Here is a 19,142-nt window from a genome sequence, read left to right on the forward strand (position 1 = left end):
CACTCCCTCCCCCCTCCAGCCCGATTCCCCCGGCTCTGCGCCACAGCAGGGACACGCGGACGGAGAGAGGGAGAGAGGGGGGGGACGTCCCTGCGGCAGGGATTCATTTTAATTTCAAGTGTTGGGGAGGGGAAATAATAAAAAAGGGCTAAAAATAGTCAGCTGCGGGCGGGAGGCGCGCGGGCCCACAGTGCCGCTCACCGGCAGCCGGCACACGCGGCGAAGCCACGCTCCCACCACGTGCGGCTCCTCCACCTGCCCCCAGCCACGTGGGCAAAGGCCCCGCATCCCGGGCACCCCCGTGGCCGTGACACCCGCGTGGGGAGAAACGCAGGTTCCAAAACACCCTGGCTCAGCCCCACCGCGTTTCCCCCCCCCTTCCTCCCCAGCTGCAGCTGCGCCGGTGGGCAAAGGCCACGGCCACCTCGTCCTTGCCACGCTGGGGCATCCCCACAGCCTTACCAGGAGAGGTGGAGGGGCTGCCAGCATCCCTGGCTCGGTGGTCCCACCACACTGCCCGTGCTGCCATGTGCCGCGGGGGGCTGCAGCCCATCTGGGGGTGGGAAACCTCCCCATTCCTCCTCCCAGCGTGGGGCCAGGGGGAAGGGGGCTCCCGGCTCATGTTTCACCGCTCACATGGCCTCTCCCTGAACCCGGTGCCGCTGGAAGCTGCTCTCCCCGTACCACCCCGGCTCCATCGCCCCGGCTCTCAAAGCCGGGCAACGGGGGGGCTGCTCCCGGCCGGGCTGCGGGATGCTTCCACCACATCTCAGAATCACAGAATCTTCTAGGTTGGAAGGGACCTTAAAGATCATCTTGTCCAACCATCATCTCCCACCCCCTCCCCGAACATCACCGCCCCCCGGCTGAGGTGAGCCCTCAGTTCACCTGTGTCTTTGTCACCTTCTGCACAGAAAAGTTTGGGGGAATGAGACCGGGGGACCCCGAGGGCTGCCTGGACCAGGTCCCTGGACCAGGGGGTGTTTGTCCACAGCAAACAGCCCCAGTGACGCTGTGATGCCACCACGGTGTGACACTTACAGGCTCCTGCTCCGTTTCTTGCGGGAGGTCTCGTCCCCTTCGTCACAGCTGCATTCAGCATCGCCTCCGCTCAGCTGAGGGGGGAAAGAAACAGAGTCTGCATCACCCTGCCAGTGCACACCCCCAGTGACACTCCAAGTGTCACCAACCAGCCCTGCCAGTGTCCCCCATGCAGCCCAGAGCCACAGCATCCGCAGGGCTCCTTCCCCACAACCACAGCTGGCTGCTGCAGTGCAACGGGACAAGTCCCTCTCCACCCTGGCATGGGAACCTGCCTGCCCCTGCCCGTCCTGCGCCACCTCCAGCCCGTGGTGTTCCTGGAGCACCTCAGGAGATGCCACAGCTGGTGGCCCAGGTACCATCCCAGGTTCAAGATGCTGAGGGTGGTACCTCCTCTGGTAGGCACAGTCTACAGACAAAAGTCCCCATTCCCGATGCTCCTATTGCTGCTGTCTTGAGTGGGCACAGGGACCCTTCCCCAACCTGCAGAGCACCTTGTCCCCCCAGAACCAGGCTGAGCACCCAAAATCAATCAGGGGTCCCCCAGCAGTCCCCAGGCAGGAAAAATCAGAGCAGTTAAGCCGTAACTGCATCATATCATGGGAACTTTCAAGTCCAAGGAGCACCCAGAGGGTTCCGCTCCCCAACCACCGCCCTGGGACAGCCTGGGGACCTCGGATGCACCACGAGATGGGGCAGCATCACCTCCAAGCCACGAAGCCTGAGGCTGGGTGTGGGGACCCCGGGGACCACCATAGCTCAGGGGCTTCAGTAATTCATCCACTACTGAAGGAGACTGGCAGATGCTCACAGCCAGCCCCACATCCATCCGGACCCCACACCGAGCTCAGCCCCACACTGCCAGGGGGGTCGGGTGCTTTCCAGGATCACCCCCCCCCCCGCCCCGTGCCGTGGGAACCCTCTGCAGAGCCCTGTGGCCCTGGGCTCGAGGCTTTTGACACTTCCTTCCATTCTGCACTCCCGTTTCCGGAGTTTATCGGCCCCAAACAATGCAGCCCCCGCAAAGCACCTTCCCCGAGCAGATAGGGCCCCGGCAGGCGGGCTGGCCGGGGCGACACGCAGCCGGAGCACGTTTCCTGCCATTGTCCGGAGAGGCTCCGCGGCACTCGGGGACAAAAGGCAGCAGCAGAGCTCGCCCGAGGAGTCCCAGCGCTCCCGGCCACAACAACGCTCTTAAAACAACCACCTCCCAGCCCCGAGCACGGGAAGGAGGGGAGCAGGGAGCCACACCGGGCACGACGGTGTTAAAAGAGCCAAGAAAATGAGCCCCTCTGAAAGGCTCCCCGAGGGGAAAAGAAAAACAGTGCCTTGGGGGATGCTGTGGACCTGCCACTGAGGCCACCAGCTGCAAGGACCACCCGGGTGCAAGTATCACCCAGATGGGATCTGTACACCAGTGCCCTGCTCCAGAAACCTTCTTTGAACAAGTCAGAAGGCACAGCCGGACAAAAGTCCCTCCAAAGTGTAGGCAGGGGGACGGCAGTAGCCCAAACCCCCTGCGTGGGGTGGCCCAGAACCCTGCCCATCTCCCCTGCCCGTGGTGGCCCATGGGCAGCCTCGGTGCCTCGGCAGGCAGCAACAAGGGCAAAGGGGGCAGGCAGGGGTACCCCAGGAGGGCAGACGGGCAGGGGTTAAGGCACTGGGCAGACAGAAGCAGACAGGGCTGTGGGAGGGCTGGGAGCACCAGGAGATCCCACAGCCACACTGTCCTCACCACCGGCACCGGCTCCCTGCTCCGAAAAACCACCCCCCAAGTCCCATGGCAGCAGAGCAGCTTAATGCAGGAGGAGCTCAGTTGACCCCGCTGAAACACATCCACACAGAAAGCGCAGTTGGGGGTCCCCGTTCTCCCCCCGGGCAGGAGGAGCAGGCAGCCTGCCCGGTCCCAGCCAGCGCCGCAGCGGCCGCAGGGCTGTGTGCTCCCAGCCCGCTCGCACAGCGGCACTGTGAAACCTCTCCAGGAGACTCAGACCTCTCCAGGAGACTCTGAGACCTCCCTCCAAGAGACTCCTCACCGCCAGACCCAACGGGACACTCAGCAGGCACTGCCACTGCCACCACCTCCCTGGCATCCGGACCTCCCTCCCACAAAGGTGTCCCTTCTTGATAGAATCTGGGAGGGGGTCTGAACCCCCCCCTGCCCACAGTCACTGGCATCAGCCTCCAAGAGAGTTTGGGCTGCCCTTTTGCACAGCAGCCCCCATCTGACTGGTCTCTTGGGCTTGTAAGAGCTCTCACCAGCTGGCCAGGGACTCTGAGCTCAAAAAGTGCTCTGGGGAAACAACATCAGAGGTGGCTTTTCAAGCAGGATGAACCTGGCAGGGAGAGGGTTAACCCCACCACGGGTTTAACCCCCGTAGTGCTGCGCTACTTGGTGCCATGCATGAAACCAGCCTCTCCTGCTCAGGAGCCAGCCCCCATGGAGCAGCATGCGAGGTGGTCCCGAGCAGCATGACACGGTCCCAAGCCACATAAGGTGGTCCTGAGCTGCACAACATGACCCTTGAGCGATGCAAGGTGGTCCTGAGCCAAGCCATGCAGAGATGGAGCCGGTGTGAGCGTGGTCGGGCAGAGCAGGGTGCAGGGCCAGCACCGCAGGAAGGCAGGTAGCCACGCTCAGCACCCAGGCAGGCTGCACCCAGGGAGAACAGGGCAAGGAGCCCTTCTCACACACAGTCTCTGCCAGGGCACACGGCTCCCTGGAAATATTCATCAGGCAAAAGCAGAGCCAAGGCAAGCTCTGCCCTGGGGAGGCACACAGAAGCACGTCACCATCCTGAGCCATGTAAGGTGGTCCTGAGCTGCACAACATGACCCTGAGCAATGCAAGGTGGTCCTGAGCCAAGCCATGTGGAGATGGAGCCGGCGTGAGCGCGGTCGGGCAGAGCAGGGTGCGGGGCCAGCACCGCAGGAAGGCTGGTAGCCACGCTCAGTGCCCAGGCAGGCTGCACCCTGGGAGAACGGGGCAAGGAGCCCTGCTCACACACAGTCTCTGCAAGGGCACACGGCTCCCTGGAAACATTCATCAGGCAAAAGCAGAGCCGAGGCAAGCTCTGCCCTGGGGAGGCACACAGAGCCCCCCAGGAGCACCACCCGGTCCCAGGCAGGGCTCCTGCCCCACGGCACCCACTGCTCCTCCTTCCCGTGCCTCGGGGTCAGAAATCACTGCTGACCTCAACCCTCCTCTGAGACCCGACCCCAACCCTGCTCTGAGACCCCTCCAATGACATTCAAAGCCCTGCAAGAGGCCGGGGCAGAAACCCACACTGCTGCTGGCACCCCTGAGCACATCATGGACTCTGTCACCGCAGGTTCTCTGGAGCCTGGCTTTTCCCTGTCCCTGCCACCGCAAGCAGCTCTTTGTGAGTACAGACACCCAGGTGGACCTCTCTCTCCACCGGTCTCAAAAGGCAACAGCTCTCCAGGACACAGAACAGGTCGCCCAGAGAAGCTGTGGCTGCCCCATCCCTGGAGGGGTTCAAGGCCAGGTTGGAGGGGGCTTGGAGCAACCTGGTGTGGTGGGAGGTGTCCCTGCCCAGGGCAGGGGATGGGACTGGATGGTCTTTACGGTCCCTTCCAACCCAAACCATTCTATGGTTCTGTGATTCTATGGCATGGGATCCTGTAGCATCTGGATACACTGGTGGGAGATGCCCACCCATGGCACCAGCACCCTGCCTCTGGGTGACATCCCCTGGGTGCTAAGCACCTCCCAGAGCTGACCACCAGTGGCAGGGACCTTCCTGGCCCCTCAGATGCCAGCTTTACCGTGCCCATGGAGAGAGGGGTGACATGCTGCGACAATTCCACCCCAGGAGCTCCTCCCTCATCACAACCAAGCAGGAGCCAGCGCCGTCCCACGTACCTTCCTGTGCCCCGAAAAGAGCAGGGTGAGCTGGTGGATGGAGCCGCCGTTTTTGGCAAGCTCTTTTTTGAGGGTCCTAGGGGAGGGCAGGGCCCAGTGGCCCTTGGTGGCCTGGCTGTCCGAGCAGTTGAGGGTGGTGTCGGAGGTGAAGCAGTGGCCCTTGGCCTCTTGCAGGAGGCTGCCCTCGCTGTGGGTCCGGCGCCGCAGGGAGCTCTGCACGCTCAGTGTGTAGACGGGCTGGCACCCCGACGTCTCGATCATGCTGCTGCGCTTCGCCTCATTCCTCTCTAAGTAGTGCTCATCACTGTCCTCATCATCATCATCATCATCATCCTCATCTTCCTCCTCCTCATCCTCCTCATCCTCCTCTCCATCCGTGGCCATGCCCGCCGCGCTCTGGCTGAAGGTGCTGTCGAGCCGCAACTCGGGGATGATGAAGGCTGGCAGGGAGCTGGGCTGCTCCTCTCCCTTCTTGGTGGCCACCGGCTGCTTCTCTGCCAGGACAGGACCTTGGGTGGCTCCCAGAGCTTCTTGGGACTCAGATGGAGCTGGTGCCTCTGCAGCTGGAGGAGCATCACCCGCTGCTGCCTTCCTGTCCTCCGAGTGCATCTGCCCCGGCTTCTCCGCGTCTGTCTCCAGCATCTGCCCAAAAGAGAGGATAAAAAGAAGGATTCCCCAAATCTCTCAGTGGCCACCTTTCTGGGGAGCCTTTCCCCTCCTAACACCCCAACCACAAGGCAGGCACCAATCTGTACAACCCTCCGGTGGGGTGGGACAGCATTGTCCCCACGTCCCCAGATGGTGGCAGGTCACCCCTCACTCCCACAGCACGCAATCCTGGTCCTCATCCCTGGAGCAACGGGTTCTCCTACCAGCAGCAAACTGGTGGCTTCAGGGCAGCAGCAGGATGGGGCCACCCAGCTCCCAGCTCCAGCCACACCGGTGGGTCTGGAGGAAACCCGGGGGTCTGGGGGTGGGTGGCTCAGCCCGGTGGAGAGAGACAGAGCCGGGAACATCATTCTTACCCTGATGGCTCCCCCGTCCCCCTGGGAGCTGCTGGAGGGGCTCAGCCCTGCAGAGATCTTCACTGAGGGCAGCAGAGAAAACCAGCAGCTCTCATCCGGCAGCTCCGGCCCCTCCTGCATCCAATTATTAACTGCAGAAGGGAAGTGCTGGGCTCTGCTCATCTGCAGATTCCAAAGCTCAGCCCAGCTCTGCCTCCCTGACCGGGTGCCCCGGGCTGTGGGACTCCCCACGGCCACCCCCCACGCCCTGCAAAACCACAACCACTCTCCTACCAGCCTCTTTCGGATTTTTAAGCCTCCAGGGATGGTTTTTGCCAGCTTTTCTCTGCAGCTGGGAAAGGCCTTTCAAAGGGAAAGCCAGGAGCAGCCAAAGGCAAAAAGCCTCCAAGGTTTTTGGTGAGCAGGGGGAGCCTGCAATGACCCCCCTCCTGCCAGAGCTGGGTCCTCTTTTCCTTGTGATTTTCCCTTTGGATGGAGCCCGTCTAAGCCAAAGGGGCAAAACCAGCTCAGGAGGGGAGAAAGACCAAAGCAGAGAAAAATCCTCCCTCCAGAAAGTGATTCCCACCCACGCAGACCCCACGGGGCTGGGCAGGGGTTATTATTATACAGGACCAGCCCCAGGAAACAAGTCACCCAGAAAAAATGTCACTGTATCCCCAAGTAAGATCCAAGCATCTTCACGAGCCCAAAGGCAACCAGAAAGCTGGAGTTAAGAGCCACTACCCCTGTACAAATGAGGTTGACCTCAGCTTCAAAACCAGCAGCAGCCCCAGGAATCAGCCCATCCAGCCTCACGTCCCATCGGGAAGAGGCACCCATGGAGCAGCCGGAGGTCGTATCCTCGCAGTGACAGCAGAGCCCTGCAAGCCATCCCCCAGGACAGGCTGGGGGGCTGCTGCTGAACACCTCCTCGCCCTGCAGAGCTGGCACACGGGGGTTAGAACCCACCACCAGATATGCCCAGGCAGCTGAAGGCAGACGCTGGGCTGCAAAACCCACTGCCATCCTCACGGAATACCCTCAGGGGGTTACGCCCTGGCTCCAGCATCATCTGCTGTGCACTGAGAGGGTGGCACAGGGACTGTGTGGTACCCATCAGTGCCCACCTGAGCCAATCGGGCCAAAACACGGGCCAGGTTCCCCAAAAGATTCCCTGGCCTGTGCCTTGTCCTTTTTAAATTAAGCCAAAAGGGTCCCTTTTACACACCTGAGCCTGGAGAAGACCCACTCTGTCCCCTTCCAGCCGGACTCACCACAGGCAGTGATTTCGTGTCACCTCAACCACCCCAGTGAGTCTGCAGACTAAAATTCAGAGACCATCATGTGCTCAGCCCCACCTGTGACACCTGCCCCATCCCCAAAACCGCTGGATTCGGTGGGAGGCACAAAGCCAATGCTGGTTTACCCCGTCCTTGGGGCTGTTCCACTCCCCCCATGGTAACTTCTTGTAAAAAGGGAATGTCTCCAGGCTTGCCGTGCAAGGATGCTATTTGCACAAGCACGTGTTTTAATGGTGCTGCTTATGTCTTATTTGTATTGCAATCACTGTCATCATTATTTAATGAAATAATTAGAGGAAAAACCCATGCAGCCCTCAATTCTCCCTGCAAAGCCCTTCCCCTCCCTATCTGTCCAGTCCTTCTGCTTAATATTGCTGGTTGCCCACATCAGATAAGGCCCTAGAAGGAAATGAACAGGCTCCTTTAAAATGAGAGACATTTGGGGATTAAATTAAATCCCTGCACTAATTCAATCAGAGACTCTGCTGCTTTTCAGTGGCACGGAGGATATGAGCAGGAGCCTCGCCACCGAGTGAGGTTTCCATCTCGGGTTGAAAGCATCAGCGAGGCTGTGAAATCCTGTCCTTGCAGAAAGGACCATGGCTGAGCTCTGCTCAACATCACCTGATGGGGCGGGGGGGACGACAGGGAAGGGAAGTGGCAGACTAAGTGGCCATCACGGCAGACTAAGTGGCCATCAGGGAAAGCCAACGAGCCTGATTGTGGCTGGAGGCACCAGGGCATCGGCACAAAGGCAAGGGCCATCTTGGCAAAGCTGATTTGGGCCAGCAAGGACCAACCAGGTTTCCTTCTCACCATCACCGTGACCAAGGGGCCACCAGAGGAGGCAGCAGGTGGAGACAGGGCTGGTGCTGTCTGAACAGGGAGCTGAAGGGGACATCTGTCCTTCCACCTTAAGGACTCAGCCAAAACACGCCATGGTCCCAGTGCAGCATGGTCCCTCTCCCTCAACTGGCAGCAGCAGCTCAGCAGCCAGCATCTGGATCTCCATCCATCCGTGGCCATGCCCGCCGCGCTCTGGCTGAAGGTGCTGTCGAGCCGCAACTCGGGGATGATGAAGGCTGGCAGGGAGCTGGGCTGCTCCTCTCCCTTCTTGGTGGCCACCGGCTGCTTCTCTGCCAGGACAGGACCTTGGGTGGCTCCCAGAGCTTCTTGGGACTCAGCTGGAGCTGGTGCCTCTGCAGCTGGAGAAGCATCACCCGCTGCTGCCTTCCTGTCCTCCGAGTGCATCTGCCCCGGCTTCTCTGCGTCTGTCTCCAGCATCTGCCCAGAAGAGAGGATAAAGAAGGATAAAGAAGGATTCCCCAAATCTCTCAGTGGCCACCTTTCTGGGGAGCCTTTCCCCTCCTAACACCCCAACCACAAGGCTGGCACCAATCTGTACAACCCTAACAGTGCTCCGGTGGGGTGGGACAGCATTGTCCCCACGTCCCCAGATGGTGGCAGGTCACCCCTCACTCCCACAGCACGCAATCCTGGTCCTCATCCCTGGAGCAACGGGTTCTCCTACCAGCAGCAAACTGGTGGCTTCAGGGCAGCAGCAGGATGGGGCCACCCAGCTCCCAGCTCCAGCCGCACCGGTGGGTCTGGAGGAAACCAGGGGGTCTGGGGGTGGGTGGCTCAGCCCGGTGGAGAGAGACAGAGCCGGGAACATCATTCTTACCCTGATGGCTCCCCCGTCCCCCTGGGAGCTGCTGGAGGGGCTCAGCCCTGCAGAGATCTTCACTGAGGGCAGCAGAGAAAACCAGCAGCTCTCATCCGGCAGCTCCGGCCCCTCCTGCATCCAATTATTAACTGCAGAAGGGAAGTGCTGGGCTCTGCTCATCTGCAGATTCCAAAGCTCAGCCCAGCTCTGCCTCCCTGACCGGGTGCCCCGGGCTGTGGGACTCCCCACGGCCACCCCCCACGCCCTGCAAAACCACAACCACTCTCCTACCAGCCTCTTTCGGATTTTTAAGCCTCCAGGGATGGTTTTTGCCAGCTTTTCTCTGCAGCTGGGAAAGGCCTTTCAAAGGGAAAGCCAGGAGCAGCCAAAGGCAAAAAGCCTCCAAGGTTTTTGGTGAGCAGGGGGAGCCTGCAATGACCCCCCTCCTGCCAGAGCTGGGTCCTCTTTTCCTTGTGATTTTCCCTTTGGATGGAGCCCGTCTAAGCCAAAGGGGCAAAACCAGCTCAGGAGGGGAGAAAGACCAAAGCAGAGAAAAATCCTCCCTCCAGAAAGTGATTCCCACCCACGCAGACCCCACGGGGCTGGGCAGGGGTTATTATTATACAGGACCAGCCCCAGGAAACAAGTCACCCAGAAAAAATGTCACTGTATCCCCAAGTAAGATCCAAGCATCTTCACGAGCCCAAAGGCAACCAGAAAGCTGGAGTTAAGAGCCACTACCCCTGTACAAATGAGGTTGACCTCAGCTTCAAAACCAGCAGCAGCCCCAGGAATCAGCCCATCCAGCCTCACGTCCCATCGGGAAGAGGCACCCATGGAGCAGCCGGAGGTCGTATCCTCGCAGTGACAGCAGAGCCCTGCAAGCCATCCCCCAGGACAGGCTGGGGGGCTGCTGCTGAACACCTCCTCGCCCTGCAGAGCTGGCACACGGGGGTTAGAACCCACCACCAGATATGCCCAGGCAGCTGAAGGCAGACGCTGGGCTGCAAAACCCACTGTCATCCTCACGGAATACCCTCAGGGGGTTACGCCCTGGCTCCAGCATCATCTGCTGTGCACTGAGAGGGTGGCACAGGGACTGTGTGGTACCCATCAGTGCCCACCTGAGCCAATCGGGCCAAAACACGGGCCAGGTTCCCCAAAAGATTCCCTGGCCTGTGCCTTGTCCTTTTTAAATTAAGCCAAAAGGGTCCCTTTTACACACCTGAGCCTGGAGAAGACCCACTCTGTCCCCTTCCAGCCGGACTCACCACAGGCAGTGATTTCGTGTCACCTCAACCACCCCAGTGAGTCTGCAGACTAAAATTCAGAGACCATCATGTGCTCAGCCCCACCTGTGACACCTGCCCCATCCCCAAAACCGCTGGATTCGGTGGGAGGCACAAAGCCAATGCTGGTTTACCCCGTCCTTGGGGCTGTTCCACTCCCCCCATGGTAACTTCTTGTAAAAAGGGAATGTCTCCAGGCTTGCCGTGCAAGGATGCTATTTGCACAAGCACGTGTTTTAATGGTGCTGCTTATGTCTTATTTGTATTGCAATCACTGTCATCATTATTTAATGAAATAATTAGAGGAAAAACCCATGCAGCCCTCAATTCTCCCTGCAAAGCCCTTCCCCTCCCTATCTGTCCAGTCCTTCTGCTTAATATTGCTGGTTGCCCACATCAGATAAGGCCCTAGAAGGAAATGAACAGGCTCCTTTAAAATGAGAGACATTTGGGGATTAAATTAAATCCCTGCACTAATTCAATCAGAGACTCTGCTGCTTTTCAGTGGCACGGAGGATATGAGCAGGAGCCTCGCCACCGAGTGAGGTTTCCATCTCGGGTTGAAAGCATCAGCGAGGCTGTGAAATCCTGTCCTTGCAGAAAGGACCATGGCTGAGCTCTGCTCAACATCTCCTGATGGGGCGGGGGGGACGACAGGGAAGGGAAGTGGCAGACTAAGTGGCCATCACGGCAGACTAAGTGGCCATCAGGGAAAGCCAACGAGCCTGATTGTGGCTGGAGGCACCAGGGCATCGGCACAAAGGCAAGGGCCATCTTGGCAAAGCTGATTTGGGCCAGCAAGGACCAACCAGGTTTCCTTCTCACCATCACCGTGACCAAGGGGCCACCAGAGGAGGCAGCAGGTGGAGACAGGGCTGGTGCTGTCTGAACAGGGAGCTGAAGGGGACATCTGTCCTTCCACCTTAAGGACTCAGCCAAAACACGCCATGGTCCCAGTGCAGCATGGTCCCTCTCCCTCACCTGGCAGCAGCAGCTCAGCAGCCAGCATCTGGATCTCCACATCCCCAACATCTGGGTCTCCTTGCCTTCAACATCTGGGTGTCCCTATCCTCAATATGCAGGTTTCTGTTCTCAGCATTTGCAACTTCCCATCCTCAACATCTGGGTTTCCCCATCCCATTCTCAATATCTGGGTTTCCCTGTCCTGAGCCAGGAAGGTCGAGGGGCTTTACAACATCCTCCCTGGAGGACCACACACTTCACTGTTCCGGTTTCTGTCTCAGACTAAGTGTCCAAGGCAGCACGTCCCAGGAGGGGGAAGAGAAAATAGAAGACAGAGCTGCCTCCAAGCCCCAGGACGGCTATCAGGGGTAATTTCAGAGAAGGAGGATGATTGATCTGAGATCAGAGCAACGCAACAGAGTCCCTAATATTGATTTCCCCATTGAACAAGCCTCAACATACCCCCAGAAAGCCAAACTCTGCCCCGTCTGCTCCAGCGTCCTCAATCTCTGCACCTCTCACACACTGCCTGGACTCCCTTAGCCTTTGGCCATCACTCACTGACTCAGAAAGTTTTCTTGAAACCAAGACAGGGGAAAAGTTCTGCAAACCCTGGGCTCTTTGGTCTGTAATTAGATCCGTTTGTTCTGATTGCTGCTGCTCTGACGCCAGCAAAGCAAATTTCAGCCAACAGATGCGGGTTTTGTCAGCGCGGCCTCGACTTCTCCAGCATTTCTCTAAATAACGTGCCCTTTCTGGTGGCCCACGGCTGGGACTTCCAGCTGGGAAAACACCGGCCACAGAGAGAGGGCTCAGCTGTGAGCTGGAGCCAGCACTGGCCTTCCCCCTCACGCTGCCACAAGTGCCGCGATGTGTGGCATTCCACAAATCCCCAGCTCTGGGAGGTCAGGGATCTTTTGGAGGCTCTCAGCTTTTTATTTCAAAACTTCCTCGCAATCCCAGAGCGGCCGTGGCTCAAGTAACACCTGGACACAAGAAGGTTGAACTCAGCCTTTCCTGGCTCCTGAGGCAGATGCCCAGGTTTTGCAGTGCACGTCGTTCTCTTGCGGTGATCCTGGGGAAGAGGAGGCTCAACACGCCTGGGAGAACCACCCTGTGCCCAGGCAGCCCCTCAGCTGAAATCAGGGATTGGGAATAGCAGGGAAGTTGCTGCAGGTTAACAGATTGTTGGACATCTAGGTGAGCAGGAGAGCTCATCTCCACCTGCTCTGACTGGGACCTCACCCCGGGAAGACCTAATGGACCTCCCGAGATACTGCTGGTGGTGGGGTTGTCCCCATCCTCTGTGCTTCCCATGGAGGAACCTCTCTGGCTCCTGCTGCCCTTCAATCTCCCTTTGCTCAAAGGTGCCTCACCTGGCCCCAAAAGCATTAAACTCCATAGGCATGAGACCAGAATCTCCAGGGGGATTTAGGGGCGGATGCAGCCGGCTTTGCTGCTGGCACTGCGTTCCCTGTGCAGAGGTGACATCCCTCCCCAGGGCAAATGGGATGCGGGGAAAACAGCACCCACATCGCCCAGAGAAACATCAAAATTTCCAAAGTAGGTTTTTCCTAAAGTGGAAGAAAAAAATTACAATTTCACTTTTTAGCATGGGACAAACTGTGCCCAGATCCATGAGATTAGAAACTTCTAACTGGACCTATGAGATGCTACCGAAACCGATGGTGATGAGCAGCTCCAGACTTAAAAAGTGACCACTGAGAACCAAGTAAACACACAGCTACAGGAAGCAGCACCTAATGCCCAGCACGGGACTGAGGGGAAGAAAATGAAGCCAGAAACGTAAAGCAGAACTACCCAAACTTGAGAAGATTTTCATGGGAGTCATTTTGAAAGTGCTCACAAAGAGAATCCCCCGAGCGGCTCCTTGAGCTCCGTGGGGCCAGCCCGAGCCCAGGGCTCCTGGTGCAGCAGGGTTTTCTACCCATTCCCTGCTTCATTACTGAGTCAATGAATAATTGATTCAGAGCAATTAGTGTAACAGCAAAAGCAAGCGGGGATGTATGAACCCAAGCAGCAGGATGGCCGGGGCAGCGTGGCGAGGGTGGATTCCCATCTCTGATGGGAGACACTGTGGGGGTGCAAATGTTCACACCCCCCCCAAAATCCCAGGGCTTGAAAGGTCTCATAGCCCTGGAAGGAGAAATCCTCCTCTGTGGGAGGAAACGATCCCGTGTCGGCAGCCGGCACTAATCCCATTACTGTCACCCCCAATTAACTGCTCTGCTAATGGGGTCTGACTGGGGCATTGCCCAGCCTCTGCCCCTCTCCCCAGAGCCGCCCCGCTCCCCGCGACACCGCGGTGAGCAGGCACCAAGGCTTAACCCAGGGCAGCAGCAGAGGGGGGAGCCCGGTCTGCAGGCGTGGCTGGCACCCCACATTTGGGGATCAGCTGCTGATGGTGTCAGCAAAAAACCCAGGAGGAAATTCCCCCACTCCAGCTGGAGCTCACACAGAATTACAGAATCACAGAATTGTAGTGGTTGGAAGGGACCTCAGAGATCATCGAGTCCAACCAACAAAAAAAAAACACAAAAAACACAAACGACCACCCACCACCTAAACACACAACAACAACCACCAAACCAAAAACCATCACCCACCCACACAGCACCCCACCACAAACCAGTAATCTTGGGCACTAGAGCATGCCCTGAAGAACCATGTCTACATGTTTCTTAAATACCTCCAGGGATGGTGACTCCACCACCTCCCTGGGCAGCCCATTCCAATGCCTGAGAACCCTTTCAGTAAAGAAATGTTTTCTAATATCCAACCTGAACTTCCCCTGGCGCAACTTGAAGCCATTACCCCTTGTCCTGACATCTGTAACCTGGAAGAAGAGACCGACCCCCACCTCTCTACAGCCTCCTTTCAGGGAGTTGGAGAGAGCAATAAGGTCTCCCCTCAGCCTCCTCTTCCCCAGACTGAACACCCCCAGCTCCCTCAGCCTCTCCTCGTAAGGCTTGTGCTCCAGACCCCTCACCAATTGCTACCGCCGCCGCCCCGAGCTGCCAGCCCTGAGCCACAGCCACCCCAGCAGTCCCATCTGGACCCCAACTGTCCCCTGCCCGCTACCCTCCACCCCCACCGAGGCTACGAGCACACACACAGCTCTGATTCCAGTGGCAGAGGATGAACTTGCTGGTTGGTCCCCAGGGCCAGTAAAGGGAGAGCATCCAGAAGGCTGTAAAAGTCCTGGAGCAGAAAGCCCTTGCTCCCGCAGGCAGAGCCAGCCGACGCAGACAGCATGGCCGTATGCAGCTCGGATTTGCATGGAAAAACTCAAAAACTCCCTCTCACTACTAACATTCTCCCCAGTGCTGCCCATCACCAACCCTTCAAGCCCAGCCTGGCAGCACGAGAAGCCGGGAAGATCATCGGGCTCCCTCATCCCACATCAGGATCCCAGGGCCGGATCCTGCCCAGCGCCAGGTACAACCCCCGGGATCGCGATGTCAGAAAGCAAAAACCTACTGAATCTGGGCTCCCAGTCGCGTCCCAGTGGCAGGGACCGAGCGAGCGGCATGTCCCCGCGGTGTCCCCGTCCCCGACACGTGCCGGCAGCCGGGGCTGGGCAGCCGTGGGCGCAGCGCTGGGCTCTGCCCCCCCCGGTATCGATGGCCGTGTCCAGCAGCAGCTGCAGCCGCCCCAGCCTCTCCCAGGCACTGCTCCCTCCCTCCTGCCCCTTCCTGCTATTTTCGGCTCCGCCAGCAATCCCTGGAGGCATTATTACCTGCTGATAAACGTGGACGAAGGCTCTGCCTGGAAGAAGAGCTGTGTTATCACCCCGCAACCCACCGCCTTCGCTTTGGCAGCTCCCCTTCTCCTGCCCTGTCCTGCCCCCGGGCCACACCGAGCCGCAGAGCGATTCCCGTGCCTCCTGATGAATGAAACTGCTGCAGGTTCAAAGTCGGTTGGGTGGTTTTTTTTTTTCCCCAAACTACTTTCTATGGAATACGAAGAGATGTGTAGCAGGAGATGCTCCGCAGCGTGGTGCTTTGCCCTCTGCTCTGCAACCCCCTACAAGCAGCTCTGCCCAAATGGGCAGGGACAGGGAGAAAAAACAGACAGGAGGGTGTATCATCTCCATCCAGGACCATCTGCCCCTTCTCTCCTCCTACAAGGGCCACTGCCCTCTCCTGACACCCACACACACACTGGGCTGGGGACACGACTGCCTTGGCTGGACGTTCCTTCTCCTGGTATTTCACTTTATTGACTGAGACAAGCAAGTTGGGGGGTTTCAGCCTGGAGAAGAGAAGGCTCCAGGGGGACCTTAGAGCCCCTTCCAGTCCCTCAAGGGGCTCCAGGAAAGCTGGGGAGGGACTCTGGATCAGGGAGGGGAGCCATAGGACGAGGGGGAAGGGTTTGACCCTGAAAGAGGGGAGATGGAGCTGAGATGTGGGGAAGAACTTCTTTGCTGTGAGGGTGGTGAGAGCCTGGCCCAGGTTGCCCAGAGAAGCTGTGGCTGCCCCATCCCTGGAGGGGTTCAAGGCCAGGTTGGAGGGGGCTTGGAGCAACCTGGTCTGGTGGGAGGTGTCCCTGCCCAGGGCAAGAGATGGGACTGGATGATCTTTAAGGTCCCTTCAACCCAAACCATCCTATGGTTCTAAGTTGCCTGGTGGCTATGGAGAGGGAGCACAGCAGGGTGTGGGACCACAGCCGATGTCACAGCTGGTGGTTATCAGCACCACAGTCACCCTTCACTGGTGCCTCAGTGACAATCTGTGCTCAGCTCTCCTCCAGCATGGACTTGGGGCACAGACATGTCCCCCTGCTCCCACCCCTGGCTCGTGGATGCTCCTGGGACAGCGCAGGGAGATGTGCTGCCTCCCCTCTCTTGCAGGTGGCCGCAGCGTGGCAGGGGTGCAGGAGATGACAAAGCTCCCTCGCTTGTGCCCACTGGACACGGAGTGGAGCTCAGCTGCACGATGCCATCACCCACAGCAGCAACGTGCCACCACCACCACGGCAGCTGAGCTCCGTCCGCACCCATCCTGAAGGGAGCTGGGCCCACTGGGTTTTTGGCCAGTCTCTTCATGGGGCCACCTCAGCTGGCTGCAGGGACAGGGGCACACAGCCCGGGGGTGTCACCACACTGGGGGTGCCCAGCTGCACCCCCAGCCCTGGGTCCCTGGCCCCTCTCAGGCAGGAATGAACCCAGCCACCATCCAAACCTGCTCTGTGTCCCTCATCTGGGGGCACAGCTCCAGTTTGACCAAGCTGGGCACCAGCTCCTGCCTGCACCCTCATCCACACAGGTAACCTGTCCCTGCAGGATGAGCGTGGTGGGACCTGGTGTTGGTGGCTACTGAGATGATGTCTGGGGCATCAATATCCCCAGCAGAGGGATGGGAAAGGGGGACGGAGGAGCCGATGAGGGAGCATTCAGCCCCCAGCCCCCAGCATCCTTTCCATGCAGGGGTGACACGGTGCAGATCAGCCTCTCTGCAGTGTTATCTGCAGGGGCACAGCATGGTCCCCTCTGCAGGATGAGGGAGGTGACAGCAGGAGCCTGAGGTGACACATTCAGCCACTGCAGAGCCATTGTGAAGGACTCATCCCACCATCACAACAGGACCATGAGGTCGACGCTGGAAGCTGTTGCTGCTGCTGGCATGGGTCACGGTAAGGAAACCACCACCAAGAGGACCTGGCATGGAGCAGCTCCATGTGCCTGTGCCGGGCACCACCAGGGCCATGGCCAGAGCCACAGAGAGACCAGAGAAATCCCAAATGGTATCAAAAAACAACAGTGGCATCTTCAAAGCCAAACGCAACCCTCCAGCAACTGTGCCGTCAAGCCTTGCCTGGCTGCTCCATCAGGAAGGTGCTTGTTGCAGGGTAGGACACTGAGCCCCATGGAGGGACAGGAGACCCCAAGGGGACAGGATGAAGCCATGTCTCCTGATCCCACACTGCTCTGGGCATCACCACCCGGAGCGCCCTGGCATCTCGAACACATCCTTTGGCTTTGCATCAGGGTTCAAGCAACTTTTGCGAGGATTTACTTGAATTTACTTGAACTTGGCTTCAGAGTCTGCCCGACGACACGCTCTCAGCCCCTCCCCACCGTGCCAGAAGGGAAGAGCATCAGCAATTACCCGAAACAGGAGCCATTTGGGGACAGGGAAGGTGCGCTCTGGCTGAGGGGATGGTGCCAGCCCTGCCTGGCACCGGCAGCGTCCCCCCTTTGCAGGCAGCCCTGCACCAAAGCTCTTCCAGTGCCTGCATTAAATCACAGCAGCGCTGTCTCACACCACTCAGCCTGTGCCTCCCACCACCCCGTGCAAATGATCTCAGCATCGCTCACCCCCTCCCGGCAGCCGGCGCCGCTCCTGCCAGCCCCGCTCGCTCTTCCCAGCCCTTCTGGGGATTCGCAAGAAACAGACCTTCAGGGGTTTAAAAAATGATGCCTCTGGCTGTGATGGAAGTGTCGGTGGCTGCTCACGCTCCCCTACGCCCCTGGGACTTTCTGCTGGGGGATGGATGGGGGAAGGACCACTGGTGCCGCTGGACGTGGCCGGGAGAACATTGCCCAGTGCCAGAGAAACAGGAGCCGGTGTTTGCCGGAGGGGAGACGTCTGCTTTCCTAATGGCTTTGGAGCCCAGCTAAGCAAATGAGCAAATACAGCGGGAGCTGTGGCTCTCAGCTGGCCCATCTGCTCCCCCGTCCCTCCCTGCTCCCTCCCAGCTCACACGTGCCTTGGGAGCCCATGAGCCAGCGGCACCGGGGCCGGGCAAGATGCTGTCCTGGGCTGGCAGCCCCCAGCACCCCTGGGCCAGCTGGAAACTGAGCTTGATGGAGCCTGGGCTGGATGCCAGGGGAGATGCTAAAAAGCCCAGTGCCCCAACCCAGCATCCCGTCCGGCCCCAGGCAAAGGGCCAGGCGGATCCCAGCCTCCCCGAGCTCCGTGGTGTGTCCCGGCACTCAGGGACGGAACCAACTGAGGTGCCAGAAGGGAATGACGAGGTGCCAGAAGGGAATGACGAGGTGCAAGACCAGCCCCAGGACCCCTTGGCGCTCATCCAGGCTCGCCTGCACCGCAGGGAATTAACAGCCAGGCTGCTGCATGGGGGAGTGTCCTTAAAAATTCATAAAGGGACATTTGGGACGTGCTTTGAAGCCTCACAGGGAGCTGTAAAATCCCCCCACGTCGCCTTCGATGCTCTGGTTGCACCTGGGGCTCGTTCCCATGAAAGAGGGTTACAAACCCAGCAAGAGGGTCGGCTCAGGATGGACCAGTCTGGGGTACTTCAAGCTGCATGTACTTTTTTATGTTCCCAGCCTGCTTCACACCTACTGCTGTTTCTTCAACTCCTGTCTCAGCTGAATTAAGGTCCACACACTGTCCTTCTCTTGGCCCGTTGGGTGCCCAGGGTGGGATCTACCTGTCACCGTGCACTTGAGGTTGTCAACATGGATTTAAGGGTCCCGTTTGCTCTGATGGCACGGGGACCTATGGCAGGGAAAGGTGCCCCCCAGCCATGGAAGTGGCTGGAGCTGTGCTGGAGCCTGACCCACAGGGGAACAGCATCTCCGGTCCCGCAAGCTCCCGAGCACACTGGCTGTCCTCAGGAAGGAGTTTTTCCAGCCCAGGGTGGGCTGTGCTCACTGGGGTGGAACAACACACTCATTTGCTTTACTTTTGTAACCTGGTTCATAACCAGCTGATGCTTTAACCCTTATTGGGGCAGAATAAACCTCAAGGTTTTCTCCTCCGTTTGAGCACCCTGAGAGCAGGAGCGAGGTGCTGGGAGGGCCGGGGTCAGGCTGGCCCTGAGGGTGCTGCTGGGATGGGTTTAGTCCTGCCCGGCCTCTCACACTGCCAGCGTGGAAGAAAAGCAAGCTCTGATGAAGGTCCAGGTTTCCTGCACCCAAGCTGCCCCACAGCAGAAGGTGAGCAGGACTCTCTGGAGCAGAGCTGGCATGGACAGGGCAGCAGGTTCCCAGCCCAAAATGGA

At 59.0% G+C, this 19,142-nt stretch overlaps 1 protein-coding gene across 8 annotated transcripts in view; it reads right to left on the reverse strand.

Annotated features, from left to right (window-relative positions):
- The window catches only part of RGS3 (regulator of G-protein signaling 3), a 128,026-nt gene that overhangs the window by 5,052 nt on the left and 103,832 nt on the right, over window positions 1-19,142 (reverse strand). For 6 of the 8 annotated variants that reach the window (XM_014952389.1, XM_014952387.1, XM_014952390.1 and 3 more), the window contains 2 exons: window positions 4,928-5,569; window positions 1,042-1,115 (listed from right to left, as the gene is read on the reverse strand). In XM_014952389.1, coding sequence (XP_014807875.1) covers window positions 1,042-1,115; window positions 4,928-5,569 — 716 coding nt within the window. Of the gene's footprint in view, window positions 1-462; window positions 498-1,041; window positions 1,116-4,927; window positions 5,570-14,910; window positions 15,008-19,142 lie in introns of those variants that run through there. The other 2 variants (XM_014952394.1, XM_014952397.1) reach the window with 2 other exon arrangements.

Source organism: Calidris pugnax, unplaced genomic scaffold, assembly GCF_001431845.1.
Source record: "Calidris pugnax isolate Ruff unplaced genomic scaffold, ASM143184v1 scaffold135, whole genome shotgun sequence".
NCBI classification, from domain to species: Eukaryota; Metazoa; Chordata; class Aves; order Charadriiformes; family Scolopacidae; genus Calidris; species Calidris pugnax.